Genomic DNA, 16,801 nt, shown 5'->3' on the forward strand with positions numbered 1-16,801 from the left:
CACAGTAGCACATTGGTTAGCACTGTTGCTTCACCGCATCAGGGACCCGGGTTCAATTCCCGGCTTGGGTCACTGTGTGGAGTCTGCACCATCTCCCCGTGTCTGCGTGGCTTTCCTCTGGGTGCTCCGGTTTCCCCCCACAAGTCCCAAAAAAGACGTGCTGTTAGGTGAATTGGACATTCTGAATTTTCCCTCAGTGTACCCGAACAGGTGACAGAGTGTGGCGGCTAGTGGATTTTCATACCAACTTCATTGCAGTGTTAATGTAAGCCTACTTGTGACACTAATGAACATTATTATTATTAAGAAGTATAAAAACAGACAGCGAAAGCTTCTACAAGTGACTAAAAAAGAAGAGAATTGCTAAAGGGAGCATTGGTCCTTTAGAGAATGAAACTGGGAATGTAAAATGGGAAAGAAGAATGGAAGAAGCTTTCAAACATGCATTTTGTGTCTATCTTATCCATAGAAGACACCGGCATCCAAAGAATAGTTGAAAATCAAGAAGCAAAAGGGAGGAGGGCGAAACTTAGGAAAATCACTATCACTATAGAAAACGTAATGGGGCGGCACAGTGGTTAGCACTGTTGTCTCACAATTCCAGGGTCCTAGGCTCAATTCCTGCTTCGGGTGACTGTCTGTGGAGTTTGCACTTTCTCCCTGTGTCTGCGTGGGTTTCCTTCGGGTGCTCCAGTTTCCTCCCGTTGTTCAAAGGTGTGCAGGTAAGGTGGATTGGCCATGCTAAATTGCCCCTTAGTGTCCAAAAGGTTAGGTGGTATTTCTGAGTTACGGGTGGAGGCAGGGGCTTAAGTAAGGTGCTTTTTCCAAGGGCTGGTGCAGACTCGATGGGCCGAATGGCCTCCTTCTGCACTGTAAATTCTAAGATTCCATGAAAATGAGAATACTAATTAATCTAAAAGCTGACACAAGGACCTACTACATCTTAGGGTCTTTAAAAAAGTGGCTGCGTAAACTTCCAAATTCCTAGATTCTGGGAAGGTCCCAGCAGATTGCAAAGCTGCAAATGTAACTCCTCTATTTCAGAAAAGAGGGAGACAGAAACCAGTTAGCCTAACATCTGACATTGGGATAAATGCTAGAATACATTTCGTGGTAGGAGCAGGACAAATCAAAATACAAACAGGCAGAATCAGCATGGTTTGGCGAAAGGGAAATGGTGTTTGACAAATTATATTTGAGGATGTAACAAATGGGATATAGGATAGTGTAGATATAGTGTATTTGGATTTCTAAAAGGCATTTAATCAGTTGTCATATAAAAGATTCCTACACAAGCTCATGCTGCTAGGGATGAAACATCAGCACGGATAAAAGACTGGTTATCTATCAGGAAACAGTCAGTATAAATGGATCATTTTGAGGATGGCAAACTGTAACCAGTGGAGTGCCATAGGGATCTGTACTGGGGCCTCAAACTATTTATATGCTATATTAATGACATGGGTGAGGGACAGTCTGTATTGTAACCAAATCTACTGACCATAATGAAGATAGGTAGGAAAGAGAGTTGTGAGGAAGATACAGCATCTGCCAAGGGATATAGACCGGTTAAATGAGTGGGCAAACATTTGGCAGATGGCGTATCATATGGGAAGATGTGAGGTTGTCCATTTTGGCAGGAAGAATAGAAAAGAGTATTATTTAAATGGCGATGGAGACTATTGAATGCTGCAGTATAGAAGGTGACCTTGCACATGAACCACAAAAAGTCGGCATGCGGGTTCTGCAAATAATTAAGAAGGCAAATGGAATGTTGCCATTTATTGCACAGGACTGTGTGCATTTTTAGTCAGCTTGCTAAAGAGAGCCATACTTGTATTGGCAGTTCAGAGAATGTTCAGTCGGCTGTTTCCTGTAAAGAAGGAGTAGTCTTACGAGGAAAGATTGAGCCTATATGGAGTTTAGAAGAATGAGAGATCACCTTATTGAATGTATGAATCTGAGTGGGCTTGATGGAGGTAAATGCTGAGAGGATGGTTCCCTTTGCGGAGAAATCTAGAACTAGGTGGCACAATTTCAAAATTAGGGGTCTCCCAATTAAGATGGAGATGAGATGGAATTTCTTCTCTTAAGGGTCATTTAGTGTTTGGACTTTTCTCCCGAGTAGAGCCAGGGTCATTGAATATATTGAAGGCTGAGTTAAGCAGATTTCTGAATGACCAGGGAGTCAAGGGGTCAGGCAGAAAAGTGGCCATGCAAAAGCAGAGGGTCCTGGGTGCATAGATCAAGATGGCAGGACAGGTGGCGAGGGTAGTTAATAAAGCATGTATTATCCTGGGCTTGATTAATAGGGGCAAAAAGTATAAAAGCAATGAGGTTATGCTGAATTTAGAAAACACACTAATTAACCCTCAGTTGGAATATTGTGTTCAGTTCTGGGCGCCACACTATAGGAAGCATGCATTGGAGAGATTGCAGAAGTGGATTACAAGAATGGTTCCAGTGATGAGAAACTATAGTTATGAGAATAGGTTGGAGAAATTGGGACTGTTCTTGGAAAGAAAAAGGCTAAGTGGAGTTTAAAAAAAATAAATTTAGAGTACCCAATTCATTGTTTTTTCCAATTAAGGGGCAATTTAGTGTGGCCAATTCACTTACCTTGCACATCTTTGGATTGTGGAGGCGAAACCCACGCAAACCCGGGGAGAATGTGCAAACTCCACACGGTCAGTGACCCAGGGCTGGGATCGAACCTGGGACTGTGTCACCATGAGACAGCTGTGCTAACCACTGTGCCACCGTTCTGCCTGGCTAAGTGGAGATTTGATTGAGATGTCCTAAAAAGAATAGACAGAGTAAATTGGGAGAAACTGTTCCCATTTGTAAAAGAATAAAGAATGAGAGAGCACAGAAATGTGATTTGAGAAAGCTTTTTCGCACAAGTGGCTCGGGTCTGGAATGCACTGCCTGGAAGTGAGGTAGAGGCAGATTCAAGAGGGCATTAGATTATTATTTGAAGAGAAACAATGTACAGGGATAAGGGTTAAAGTCAGGGGAATGGCACTAAGCCATGATGCTCATTCGGAGAGCCAGTGCTTACACGATTGGCTAAATGGAGTCTTGCGCCGTAACAATTCTGTTATTCTGTAATATCACGTCTGCCATAATCTTATTGAGTTGCGGAGCAGGCTCAAGATGCTGAATGGCCTACTCTGCTCCTATTTCTTATGTTTGTATGAGCATAGCAGGCAATGAATGCTGTTTTTCTTCCTCTAATTTTTGGAATGCACATTACAAGATTAAAATGCGCAGTAGCCCATTTGTGTTTTAATACTTGTACAATCACAAACAGAATCATTCCTTTTTTCCCTTTATCGGGAATATATTATTACAATATCATATTTCTGAAAGAAACTGTATATCCTCTGCTTATATTCTTTGTTAGTCCATCTCGCTACTGTCATTTTTTCCTTTCTGCATATTGCAAGGCTGCATTTTCTGGGTAGTCCGTTACCTGAATCCGATCATCTGCCTTGGTTAATGTGATGGGTTTGTCTTCCTCCTAAAATGTGGGTTAAATAGATGTGGCCTATTCCCCCTGTGTCCCTTGCTACTGTATTGATACCCAAGAGATATTCATAACAGTTCAAAACAAGACTAAAGAAAAACTTAATCCAGATTGCCTTGCACTCTCTCAACGTTGCAATGTGATTGGCATTTAATCAATTTGGAAGATGTGAATTTTCTTAATCCAGAAGGATTTTAAGTTTTTGAATGAGCAGATATCCCAAGTAAAGGGACAGAATTACCTCTTTAGCAACATGTTTGGCCATAATTTGTTCCAAGAGTGAATCTAATGATGCCAGCATTAGTTAGACTTTGCCTTGTGCATTTAGATTTTAATTTGTTTGTATGTTACATTGTTGAAACTGTGAACTGGGACTTCCGGTGGAGGTGATGTGATGAATAGGCGCATGAAAGGTGGCTCTCCTCTAGAAAATATAATTTAGGTCCTTTTAACCTGGCTATCAGCCATTAGAACAACAAAGAAAACACCCTCCCCCTAAAACGAACAACCACCCGAGGAAATGCCCTCAAGTCAAACAAGTAACCAGAAAGATAGTAAGAGCAGCAAAAGCCAGGAGAGGAAAACCCAGACTGCAGACACGAGCAATGTAGCTGAGCAGAACATGGCGGACTGAGAGGGATCGCCACACGAATGCCGGCTCACCCACCAATGAGACAGTGGATGGAGCTCCTAACACACAAGCTCCTAAAACATGGGGACTCCATTAAGAAGGACCTCATGGTGACCATGAAGATGGCCATAGTAATCAGTCTGGCCCCCGAGTAGCGCCCGAGAGGATGGAGCGGCGGTTGGAGACCCAGGTGGCAACGGTGCGAGAACTGGAAGAAGTGGCTACCGACCAGAGTGATTGGATCGTCTTGCTCGAGACAGAAGTGGCAAGGTTGGTGGGAGCCCAAGGAGCGCACAGGAAAATGTGTCCCGCCGCCAGAACCTCAGGATTGTCAGGCTACCTGAGGACATGGAGGGCAGAAAGCCAATGGAATACGTAACTGAGGAAGCTGGTCGGGGGAGAAAAATTTCCCAAGCCTCCAGAGATGGACAGGGCCCACAGGTCGCCCGATCTCCGCGGGCGATCATTGGGTAAAATGCTAGCTACAACAGGTCGCACATGGGAACGGCTGCAACAAAGAAGGCAACAGCGGCCATCTTGGATGGCCTCCAGACAAAGAGAAACCCCGTCGTGCAAGGGCACGTCCACGTGATAAATATGGCTGACCCTGCAAATATAGGGGAACAGAAATCCCCCATCAGAATAGTCACCCGGAACGCCAGGGGACTCGACGGAAGGTGAAACAATCCAGATTCTCCGCCCATCTAAAAAGCCAAGGGCTGGCATAGTCTTCTTCCAAGAGACACACCTGAGGAAGAAGGACTGACAGAGTAAGCAAGAACTGGATAGGATAGACCTACCAAGCATTATATGGGATGAGGGCTAAGGGGTTGGCCATACTGTTCAATAGGAGGACCGCCTTCACAGCGATGAATACGGTGACGGACCTGGGGAGATGGTATGTCATAGTCAATGGAGTCCTGGAAGGGACATCAGTGGTGCTGTGAAGGGGGGTGGACTCGTGGAGGTCCACACACCCGATGGAGAAGGAGTTCTCCACAAAGTATACTCTTGTATCGACTTATTTGTAGTGTGTAAAGTGGTGTTTCCAGGGTAGTGGGAACAGAATATTCTGTAATATTCTGTGTTGCCCTATTATGTATTCTGATGTATTTTCTTGAATTCTGTTTAATTCCCTTTTCTTCCCATGTACTGAATGATCTGTTGAGCTGCTTGCAGAAAAATACTTTTCACTGTACCTCGGTACACGTGACAATAAACAAATCCAATCCATCCAATCCAATCCAGTACCACGCTCCGCACTACGTGGATGTGAGGTTGGAGATGGGCCAGGCCCAGCATCCCTCATCGAGGCTGGACACCGCCCTCGAAAGGTGTTTTGTGAGAGAATGTCGCAAGCTATTGACTGATATGTATCTTGCAACCAGAACAGAGAGTCTCACCCTCCACATTCTGAGAGGCGTTGAACCTGAGATACGGGAGGGAAATAATTGTGTTTAGGGCACTCAGGAACAGGAAAGAGAGAGCAGCTGTGCAAGGACTGATTAACTTCACCGGCGGTACTCCGTAGCCCCAACTGAGTAACTACTGGTGGAAAGGAAAAATTACAAATGGAATTTGATCTGCTCTCCACTGGGAAAGCAATGCAGCAACTCCGACAGACACTGGGGGCCTTCTATGAGCATGGAGAAAGGCCTGCAGCCAGCTGAGAAAGGAGGGAAATAGCGCAGGTAAAAAATGGGCACTGCAGACTAGCCACAGCCTCAGGTAAGATCGACGAGGCCTATGCGACCTACTACTCTGGGCGTATACCTCCAAACTCCAGAGGGGGAGCTCTTAAGATGAGACAGTTTCTCGACGAATTGGGCGTGCCAGTTGTGGGGAAGGAAATAAAACTGGCTAGAAGCATCACTAGAACTGGGGAAAGTCATGGCGAGTATCTAACTCCATGCAGATGGGAAAGGCACCGGGTCCAGACGGATTCCCGGTGGACTTTTATTTTTAAATCGCAACAGTACTGGCCCTGCACCCGTGGGAGATGTTCAATGACTCTCTAGTGAGAGGAACCCTTCTGCCCACACTGGCTCAGGCCTCAATATCACTGAGATCGACAGAGTGCGGTTCATACAGATTTATCTCACTTCTAAACACAGATGCCAAAGTTCTGTTGAAGGCCCTGGCGAGGCGACTGGAGAGTTGCATGCCAGAGGTAGTCTCAGACGGAGATCAGACAGGCTTCGTCAAGGGCAGACAACTAACAATGAACATCAGACTGCTGAACTTTGATTATAATTTGTAAACCACATTTCATTCATGGGATTAGTTTACTGGAAGTATTGATTATTTAGTCTTTGCATTTTTATGGATATGGGAGATTGTTACCTCTTGTCAGGCTCTTGGCCGTATCCCTTGAGTAAACAGTTGAATATGATTTTGTGTGAAAGATTTCAATGGCAGGATTTTAATTTTCAAAATCTATGTTGCAGACCATTCAAATTTAAACAAGCCTTCAGAAAAACACCACTCTGTGGATTATCTTTATCTGTACAATTATTTGTGTTATGAAATTGCATGAAAAGTAAGCATAGCTCTTCCAGTGTCTCAGCAACTTATCCAGAAGTGGTAAATTTACATAGACTAGTCTTAGTTTTGCTGTCCAGTCTGTAGTAACATGAGCTGATCTAGGCTAAAATATTCATATTGTTCATATAAAAATGTTCATAAAATGTAGGCCTCCAGACTTGATAAGTTACTTTCTGATCACCCTGTGATGAGTCCCGCTAAAATCTATGACACCAATAGATTGCGGGTAATTTAGAATATTTTCACCTGCTATTGTGATTAAATTAATCCATGTGGCTAAATTGATTTTAAATTAATCAAGGCCTTTTCCAAGAATTGGGTACCTGCAAGCGTTATAAATCTGTGCAAATGTTCAGCAAACTGAAAATAATGATACTTGATTATTTTTAGGGTGACCTTGGAGGATCACGAATTCTGCAGAAGAGGTGGACATCATTTCTTAAAGCTAAGCTGATTTGCACTCTTCCTGAATCCAATTTTATCTTCAATGTCATTCAGGATGTTTTTATTTTGAAAACTCCAAATTGGAAGGAAACAGTGTTTTATGGTGTGTTTACATCACAGTGGTAAGCAACTTTACAATTTTGCTTTGATTTTAATTTTCACAGTAAAATACTTCTTATAAGTAAAATCATTCAGAAAAGTGTAATTGTCAATGTTTGTGTATTGTTTTCTTCCCTGTGCCTATTGTAAGTTCTTCCTGCATTGGGTAACAGGTCCGTTTTACCCCAACATCTATGCTTAAAGGACTGTGTACATATTTTGGAGCTGCTGAGCTGAAATGTAAAATAATTAATCAATTTGCAAGTCACACCAAGGCATTTCGCCCTCCATCTTTAATTCTTCATCACTCTTCCACATTCCCGCTCACTCTGAATTTTTGTGAAAGGTTCTGTTTTCAGCATGGAACAGGTCGATAGTGCCAAAGGTGACATTTTCCTTATCTTAGTGCTAGTTTAAAATTCAGCCCTGGATGAGCAGAAACTTCCTCCAATTAAATATTGACAAGACTGCAGCCACTGTCTTCAGTTCCCAGACTCCCCTCCCTCGTCATCAAATCTGTCCCTCCTCCTTGGAGCCGCCTGAGGCTGAGTAAGGCTCTTTGTAACCATGGTACCATATTTGACTCGTGAGATGAGTTTTCAAACATATATCTGCACTAAGCCCACATTTCCAACTCCAAAATATTGCCTGTCTCTGCCAGTCAGTGCCTCAGCTATTATGCTGCTGAAACCCACATTCATGCTTTTGGTACTTCTGGACTTGACTAGTCTATTGCACACCTGGCCAGCCTCCCACAATCTATCTTACAAGTGGTCATCCAAAACTTTGTTACCCTTGATATAACATGCCAAATGCTGATTGTCCATCACCCATGCGCATGCTGCCCTACACTGGCTCCCTGTTAACGTCTTGACTTTAAGGTTCTCATCCTTGTTTTCAAAGTCTTTTATGGCCTTTAATTTCTTCAAGCCATGAAACTCTGCCAGATATAAGAGCTCCTGTAATTCCAGCTTCTTAAGTAGCCACAATTTTAATATAACCATTATTGATGACCATTATTGGTGGCCATGTCTTCAGCTGCCCATGCCCTAAATTCACAGATTCTATCTTTAAACTTCTTCTCAGCCTCAGTACCTCGATTTCCTCTTTTTTAACCTGAGGAAACCTTCACCTGAGGAAGGAGCAGTGCTCCAAAAGCTAGTGTTTGAAACAAACCTGTTGGGCGGAGTTCTCCGCTCCCGGGAAAAATCAGGAGGGCCGTCGTGAACTCGGCCGAGTTTCACGGCGGCCTCGGAGGCTGCTCCTCGCCCCCTATTCTCCCCTCCCGGCGGAGCTAGGAGCGCCGCTCCGTAACTCTCGGCCGCCGGGCAACGCGCCGAGAGTGACACGACGGCGGTGCCTATGTGACGTCAGCTGCGCATTGGGCGGCTCCAACCCGCGCATGCGCGGCTGACGTCACGAAAGCTGATAGCTCGAACCTGCGCACGCGCGGCTGACGTCACGACGGCTGACAGCTCGAACCCGCGCATGCGCGGTGGCCGTCTTTCCCCTCAGCCGCCCCGCAAGACATGCGTCCGATTGAGACGCCGGCCCAACAATCGGTGGGCGTGTCCCCTCCCGAGCACAGTCGTGGTGCTCATTCCCCAACAGGCCCCCTACAAGCCCCAAAACGGGCATCTTACGGCGATTTCACGACGGCAGCGACCAGGTGTGGTTGCCGCCGTCGTGAAACGGTTGCGAATGGCAGGCCACTCGGCCCATCTAGGTCGGAGAATCGCCGGTCGCCGTAAAAAACGGCGAGCGGCGATTCTTCCAAGCGGGGGGTGGGGAGAATCACGGGGGGCGCCAGGGGGTCGTGAAATTCGTCACGGGGCCCTCCTGCGATTCTCCCACCCGGCGTGGGGAGCGGAGAATCGCGCCCGTTGGACTTTAACCTGGTGTTGTAAGACTTCTTACTGTGCTCATCCCAGTCCAACCCCGGCATCTCCACATCATCCTCTTTTTTTAAGACCTTAAAGCCCAAGACCTTAAAACCTACCTCTTTGACCAAGTCTTTGGTTATCAGTTATCTGACCAAGCTTTTAGTCATAGTATCCCCTTGTGTGGCCCTGTGCTGTATTTTGTTTTAAATAGTCTCTTTGAAGTATCTTGGGATGTTTTATTATGTTAAAGGTGTATTTAAATGCAAGTTGTAGTTGAAAAAAACTTCTCTTTTTCAGACTAGTGAATCCGATGTACAATAAGATACTTTCTTGTTCATTGATGTATGTACATTAGTAAAAACAAAATTAACTTTGGTAAATAATAGAGTAGTGCTTCACCCAGATCTATGCCACATTGGATGAATGCAAATCTTCTTCAAATCCCCTTTATTGTAAGTTAACTCCCTTCTCCAAGATCATCATCAATGGACTATCATGCAAGTCAGATGAAAATTCTAAATTAAATATTAACAAATCAGCTAAAGGGTTAGATGTCTAATTCCCATGATGAATGTGGCAGCTAGGTCCATGGATACCTGTAACTCAAGAGTTGATTTACTTGAGAGGGTTTTCTTTGGCCAATACGTGATGAAGATAGTGTTTCATATGAGTAGGCTAGAGAGAACCGGCTTACTCCCTCATAAACTGTGCTATTAGTGCATTCCCAATTGAGGAAGGGTGTCAAAGTAGTTAGATGCATACATGCAGATAGTGTTTGTGGAGGGTTCTTGACTTCAATTGCAGCTTACTTTGCACAGAGGGTACTTATGGTTACATACAAACTGAGGTAAATTTAACCTTTTTAAAATGCTGCTCGTCCCCAAAAGATATAACCTGGATGTTTTTTAATATATTGTATCGAAGAAATAAACCCATGCCCCCACCCACTCCACTGATAAACTGTAATAGCAATTATCAGTATTTGAAAAATGTGTATGTGATATAATTTTGACAGAATTTTGGCATTGCTATCTTAATGCAACTACTTTGTGTAAATATTGCATCTGTGAATAACCTTTTGTAACCTTTAACAGCATCATAGAATTTTAAAGTGGGTAACGAGGCCATTTGGCTGTGAGGTTCAAATATCTCATCTTTCTGAAGCCAGCAAGAGAATTACTCTTTTTTTTAAACAAACAATTTAAATGAGGTATTTTCGGTTACAAACAACCACAGTACAAAAAATAGAGTACAAAGAACAATATTCATGAGGCAACTGCTGACTCCGTCCCTCCAAGACCTACCTATTTATTCCCCTACTCTATGCTACCCTAAACCACCCCACTGACTATTAATTCTCCGCAAAGAAGTCAATGAATGGTTACCACCTCCGGGCGAACCCTGACACCGACCCTCTCAAGGCGAACTTGATCATTTTCAGGTCGAGAAAGCTTGCCATGTCGGTTAACCAGGCCTTCGACTTCGGAGGCCTAGACTCCCTCGAAGCCAGTAATATTCATCGCCGGGCTACCAAGGAAGCAAAGGCCAGAACATCTGCCTCTTTCTCCTCCTGGACACCCGGGTCTTCCAATACCCCAAAGGTCGCTACTCCAGAACTCATTTCCACCCTGGTCATCAATACTCTGGACATGACATCTGCAAACCCCTGCCAGTAACCCCTAAGTTTTGGCATGCCCAGAACTTGTTGACATGGTTCGCTGGTCCACCCGCACATCTGACACATTTGTCTTCCACCCAAAAAAAATCTGCTCATCCCAGCCACTGTCATGTGCGCCCGGTGCACCACCTTAAATTGGTTCAAGCTGAGCCGTGCGCATGTAACAGTCGCGTTGACCCTGCTCAGCGCCTCCGCCCATAGGCCATCTTCCATCTCACCCCCCAGTTCCTCCTCCCACTTATGTTTCAGCTCCTCTATATGCGTCTCCTCCGCCCCCATTAATTCTTTGCAGATGTCCGAGACGCTCCCCTCCCCCACCCATCCCCTAGACGCTACCCCAGGGATGGGCAAACTACGGCCCGCGGGCCGCATGCGGCCCGCCAAAGGTCTTTATGCGGCCCACCAAGATCAAGTCATTAAAAAATTTTTTTTTTTTTTAATTTTAAGGTTAATGGGGGCGGGGGGTGGGAGCGGGCTGTTGGGTTACTGGTATAGGGTGGATACGTTGACTTGAGTAGGGTGATCACTGCTCGGCACAACATGTGTTTCATGTGAAGTTTCTACTTTAAAATATTAATTAATAAAAATTAATTGCTTTTTTTTCTTTAAAAACCTTTTATTTTGGCTATTTTAAATATTAATTATTTTACTTAATATACTATGCCGCCCTTTAAAATTGTGAATTTCTGAATGTGGCCCTTGCACGGAAAAGTTTGTCCACCCCTGCGCTACCCTATCCTGAATCCATCTTCGTGGCAGGAGTGGGAAGGATTATACCTGCCTGTGCAGAAAGTCCCGCACCTGTAGATATCTGAAGTCATTCCCTGGTGCCAGCCCGAATTTCTCCTCCAGGGCCCTCAAGCTAGGGAAGCTCCCTTCCAGAAACAGGTCCCCCATCATCTCAATTCCCGCCTTTTGCCAAACCCGAAAGCCCCCATCTAAGCTCCCCGGAGTTAACCGATGATTGTCACATATTGGGGACCAAACCGATGCACCCACTGCACCAATGTACCTCCTCCACTGACCCCAGATCCTCAGCGCCGCCACCACCACAGGACTGGTAGAATATCTCACCGGCGGGAACGGCAATGGTGCCGTTATCAGCACCCCCAAGCTGGTGCCCCTGCATGAGGCTGCCTCCATCCGCTCCCAAACGCCCCTGTCCCGACCACCCACTTCCTTATCATTGCAATGTTGGCCGCCCAGTAATAATTACTAAAATTTGGCAGGGCAAGCCCCCCCTCCCCCCGATTCCTCTCAATCATCACCTTTTTCACCTGTGGGGACTTACCCGCCCAAACAAAGCCCAAAATGATTTTGTTGATCCTCTTAAAAAAGGGCCGCGGGATGAAAATCAGGAGGCATTGGACCACAAATAAAAATCTTGGCAATATCGTCATCTTAACCGTCTGCACACTCCCCGCCAGTGACAGCGGAAGCGCATCCCATCTCCGAAACTCGCCCCTCATCTGCTCAACCAACTGGGACAAGTTCAACTTGTGCAACCAGCCCCAGTCGCGTGCCACTTGTATCCCCAGATATCTAAAATTGTCCCCCACTAACCTGAACGGTAACTCCCCCAGCCGACCCTCCTGACCTCTTGTCTGGACAACAAACATCTCACTCTTTGTCATATTCAGTTTGTATCCCGAAAACCGGCCAAATTCCCCCAGAATTGCCATAATCTCCCTCATCCCTGCCCATGGATTTGCTTCATATAGGAGTAGGTCATCCACGTACAGCGATATCCTATGCTCCCCCTAACCAGCCCTTTCCAGCACCTTGAAGCTCTCGGAGCAATTGCCAGGGCTCTATGGCTAACACAAACAGCAGTGGGGAGAGGGGCATCCCTGCCTTGTCCCCCGATACAGCCTAAAATAGTCCGAGGTCGTCCTGTTCGTCCTTACAATAGCTTCCAGGGCCTGGTACAACATCCTGACCCAGTCGATAAAGCCCTTACCAAACCCAAACCATCTCAGCACCTCCCAAAGATAGTCCCACTCTACCCGGTCGAACGCCTTCTCCGCATCCATGGCCACAACTACCTCAACTTCCCTTCTCTCCGAGGGCATCATAATCACGTTAAGCAGCCTTCTTATATTGGCCACCAGCTGCCTACCCTTGGCAAATCCGGTTTGGTCCTCCATAATCACCCCCGGCATACAATCTTCAATCCTGGAGGCCAATACTTTGGCCAGCAACTTAACATCCACATTAAGCAACGAGATCGGCCTATAGGACCCACATAGCTCTGGGTTCTTGTCTCATTTCAATATTAGCGAAATGGTGGCCTGTGACATCGTCGGGGGCAGCACCCCTCTATACCTCGCCTCGTTAAAAACCTTGACCAGCAATTGCCTTAATATCCCCGAAAATTTCCTGTACAATTCCACTGGGAACCCGTCCGGTCCCGGAGCTTTACCCGACTGCATTGCCTTCAGCCCTCAGATATTTCTTCAGACCTAATCGGAGCCCACAACTCACCCACCAGCTCCCTGTCCACCCTTGGGGAAAGTCAGCCTGTCCAGAAAGCGTTTCATCACCTCGGGTCCCATGGGGGGTTCCGAGCAATAGAGTCCGCTGTAAAAGTCCCTGAACGCCCTGTTTAGACCAGCCGAGTCCCCTACCAGGGTCCCATCTCCGTCGACCACCTTATCAATTCTCCTGGCCGCCTCCCTATTCCTCAACTGCTGTGCCAGCATTCTGCTGGCCTTCTCCCCATATTCATACAATGTCCCCCTCGCCTTTCTAAGCTGCTCCACTGCCTTGCCCGTGGACAGCACCCTGAACTCCGTCTACAGCGTTCCCTTAACAGTTCCACCCCCGGGGTCACCGCATACCTCCTATCTACCTGTAAAATCTCCTTGATCAGTCGGTCCGTCTCTGCCCTATCCGTCCTGTCCCTAAGAGCTCGGATTAAAATCAGCTCCCCTTTCACCACTGCCTTCAGCGCCTCCCAAACCACCGCTGCTGAAACTTCCCCCATCTCATTGACCTGCAGGTAGTCCTGCATGCACTTCCTTACTCTCTTGCACACCGCCTCGTCTGCCAACAAGCCCACGTCCAATCGCTACTGCGGGCGCTGGAAGCTCTCCTCACTAATCTGCAGTTCCACCCAATGTGGGGCATGGTCCGAAATAGTGAAGGCCGAGTACCCCCTGTCCACCACCCCTGCCAGCAGATCCCTACTCAAAATGCAGAAATCGATCCGGGAATACACTTTATGCACATGCGAGTAGAAAGAAAACCCCCTAACCGCCGGCTGCCTAAACCTCCATGGGTCGATTTCCCCCCCCCCCCCCCCCAAAACTGCTCCATGAACCCTAACCGCTCCCTTGCCATTGCTGGCACCCTCCCCGTTTTCGAGCATGACCGGTCCAGGCCGGGGTCGACGACTGTATTAAAATCCCCTCCCATCACCAGCTTGTGCGAGCCCAGATCCGGTATCGTCCCCAGTCCCCCATTTTCACCCAAACTTCAAAAAATAGAAAAAAGGCAACGATCAAGCCATATATACATCGTTCAAGAAAAGAGAAAGAGATACTGCCACTTAAGTCCAAAAAGTTCTCAGTTCTGCGCCACACCCTTCTTCGCAAAGTCCATAGTCTCTTCGGGCGATTCAAAATAGTGGTGCTGGTCCTCATGAGTGACCCAGAGGCGCGCCGCGTAAAGGCGTCCGAATTTCACTTTCTTCTTAAACAGGATCACTTTCACTTGCCTGAAGCCTGCCTTCCTTCTGGCCACCTCCACGCTCCGGTTCAGAGAGACGCACAATATGCTATTGTCCCACTTGCAGCTCCTGGTAGGTTTGGCCCACTGGAGAACACACTCCTTATCCAAAAATCTGTGGAACCGAACTACCATTACCCTTGGGTGGGGTGGGTGTGGTGTTGGGGGGGGTCCCCCAGCCATGGCTTCCTCGCCATCCTCACCATCGCCCTGTACGCCCTGTCCACCTCCCAACGGTCGGGGAAAAGCCCCCTCCCCCAGAAGCTGCTGGAACATACTTTCCACAAAAGCGCCAGCATCAGCCCCCTCAGCTCCTTCAGGGAGACCGACAATTCTGAAGTGTTGCCGGCACGCTCTGCTCTCCAGATCTTCCACCTTTTCTAACAGCCTTTTCTGCTGATCCTTCAGCATCCCCACCTTCAGCTAGACTACCGTTTGGTGCTCCTCCTGGTCCCCCAACTTCTGGATCGTCCGATCCTGGGCATCCAGCCTGTGTTCCATCCGATCGACCGATTCCTTTATTGGGTCGACTCCTTTATTGGGTCGAGACAATCTCGTTTCTGTCTGGTGAAGCCCTCTGGATGGCCTGCATCAGCTCCTCCATCGGTTACTGGGCCGTCGCAGCAGGGGTCTGAACCTTGGCCATGTTAACTTCAGCAGCCACTTCTACCCAACCCTTGCTTATCTTTCTATTTCTTCCCTTACGGCCCCTTGGGATTCTCTGTTCCATGCACCACAGTGTGGATGGCTAAATGTCTGCACTCTCAAAACCAAAACTCAAAGCTGCGAAAAAGTCGGGGAAAAGGTCCAAAAGCCTGGCCAGAGCGGGAGCCACCAAGTGTGTGACAACTCCCTCATAGCTGCCACCGGGCGTCAAGAGAATTACTCTTAAATAGATTGTGATATCTGTTAGAGACCAGAAAAAATGGGCAAGAGATTCCTGGCTTTATTAAAAGGAAGTGTTACCCAAAAGTTTGAAAGTTTGTACCTGTAGGCACGATGGTCACATGACAAAATTATGTCCACAATTATAGTTGTGTAGAAGTAGAATTTTATAATCATTGTTTTTATGACCTTGTCAGGAGTAATTTGGAAGTATCTGCAGTCTGCGCCTTTAACATGTCCAAGGTGGAGGATGTTTTCTCAAAAGGGAAATACATGCAAAGTGCTACTTTTGAATATTCCCATGTAAAATGGGTCAGATACAATGGACAAGTTCCAACACCTCGGCCTGGCTCGGTGAGTATACATGACCATTCTGCTCCAGTCGTTTAATTATATTAAATGAAGTACAAGGGGTGAAATTCTCCACCTCCGACCCCAAAACGCGAACCGCCATCGGGCCAACAATTGGGCGTCTGGCCAAAATAGAGATCTGCGCCCGACACCGATTTGGGCGCCATGCTCCTGTCCCTCGCTCGTGGCGATATTTAGTTATGCTGCCCATGCCAGTGGCGGCATGCAAAACCGGCATTTGCATGCATTTACATGTGATTAGCGGGTTGGATACTGTATGCGCTCCGCCCTTAGGCAATGCTCTGCCCCTCACAGGCGGCATTCTCGTGGCATGAATTACTACAAGTATTGACAAAGGTGGACTGGGTGCCATGGCTGCAGAGGGGGAGTGTGAGTCAAGAAAAATACTGAAAAACCGTTGAAAACTGTCAGACTTGATGGGGGGATGGCTGCCTGGGCTGGGGGCAGTAGCGGATCGTGTCTTGGTGCCAAGTCTGTGGACTTGGGGTGTCCCCTCGGTATTGGGGTGGCCTAACTCAGACACCGCCAGTGCTGCAGTCTGTCTTTTAAATGCACCTCTTTGGTACTACAGGCTCCTAGCTGCTCACACTGCTGAGTGCTGCCTGTGTCCTTTAAATGCTCAGAAGGACTCTGGTCATCTGGGCACCCACCCAGGCTGCCCCTCTATACCCCAGCTATATCAAAGACCTAGCTCAATCAGGAGCCCACCTGGGGTTGGCACGCAGAGGCGCTGCCCCATTACAGAGGAAGCAGTGGATTAGCAGAGCTCACTCCAATCATAGGACACCTTCTTCACCTCAACCTTTGGAACTCTGCCTGGTTCTCCGCCCCTCTCAGGACAAAGGCCTCACCAGTGGCCCCCACCCCTCTGGCCCAGCAGCTATCTACTCCTGCTGAGCCTGGCAGCGCTGACTACCTCTGCCACCACCTCCCAGGCAATGTTCAGGTCCTTCTCTGACCCATCTTGGCGGCTGCAGTGAGTGTGTGGAAACGGGAGTGCTTAAAAA

General features: G+C 47.1%; 1 protein-coding gene across 10 annotated transcripts in view; it reads left to right on the top strand.

Moving 5' to 3' along the window:
* Nucleotides 1-16,801, top strand: part of sema4d (sema domain, immunoglobulin domain (Ig), transmembrane domain (TM) and short cytoplasmic domain, (semaphorin) 4D) — a 277,830-nt gene that overhangs the window by 186,697 nt on the left and 74,332 nt on the right. For all 10 annotated transcript variants that reach the window (XM_038804752.1, XM_038804753.1, XM_038804751.1 and 7 more), the window contains 2 exons: nucleotides 7,095-7,270; nucleotides 15,620-15,776. In XM_038804752.1, the coding sequence (XP_038660680.1) occupies nucleotides 7,095-7,270; nucleotides 15,620-15,776 (333 nt within the window). The remainder of the gene's footprint in view (nucleotides 1-7,094; nucleotides 7,271-15,619; nucleotides 15,777-16,801) is intronic.

This window comes from Scyliorhinus canicula, chromosome 8, assembly GCF_902713615.1.
Source record: "Scyliorhinus canicula chromosome 8, sScyCan1.1, whole genome shotgun sequence".
In the NCBI taxonomy this organism is placed as follows: domain Eukaryota; kingdom Metazoa; phylum Chordata; class Chondrichthyes; order Carcharhiniformes; family Scyliorhinidae; genus Scyliorhinus; species Scyliorhinus canicula.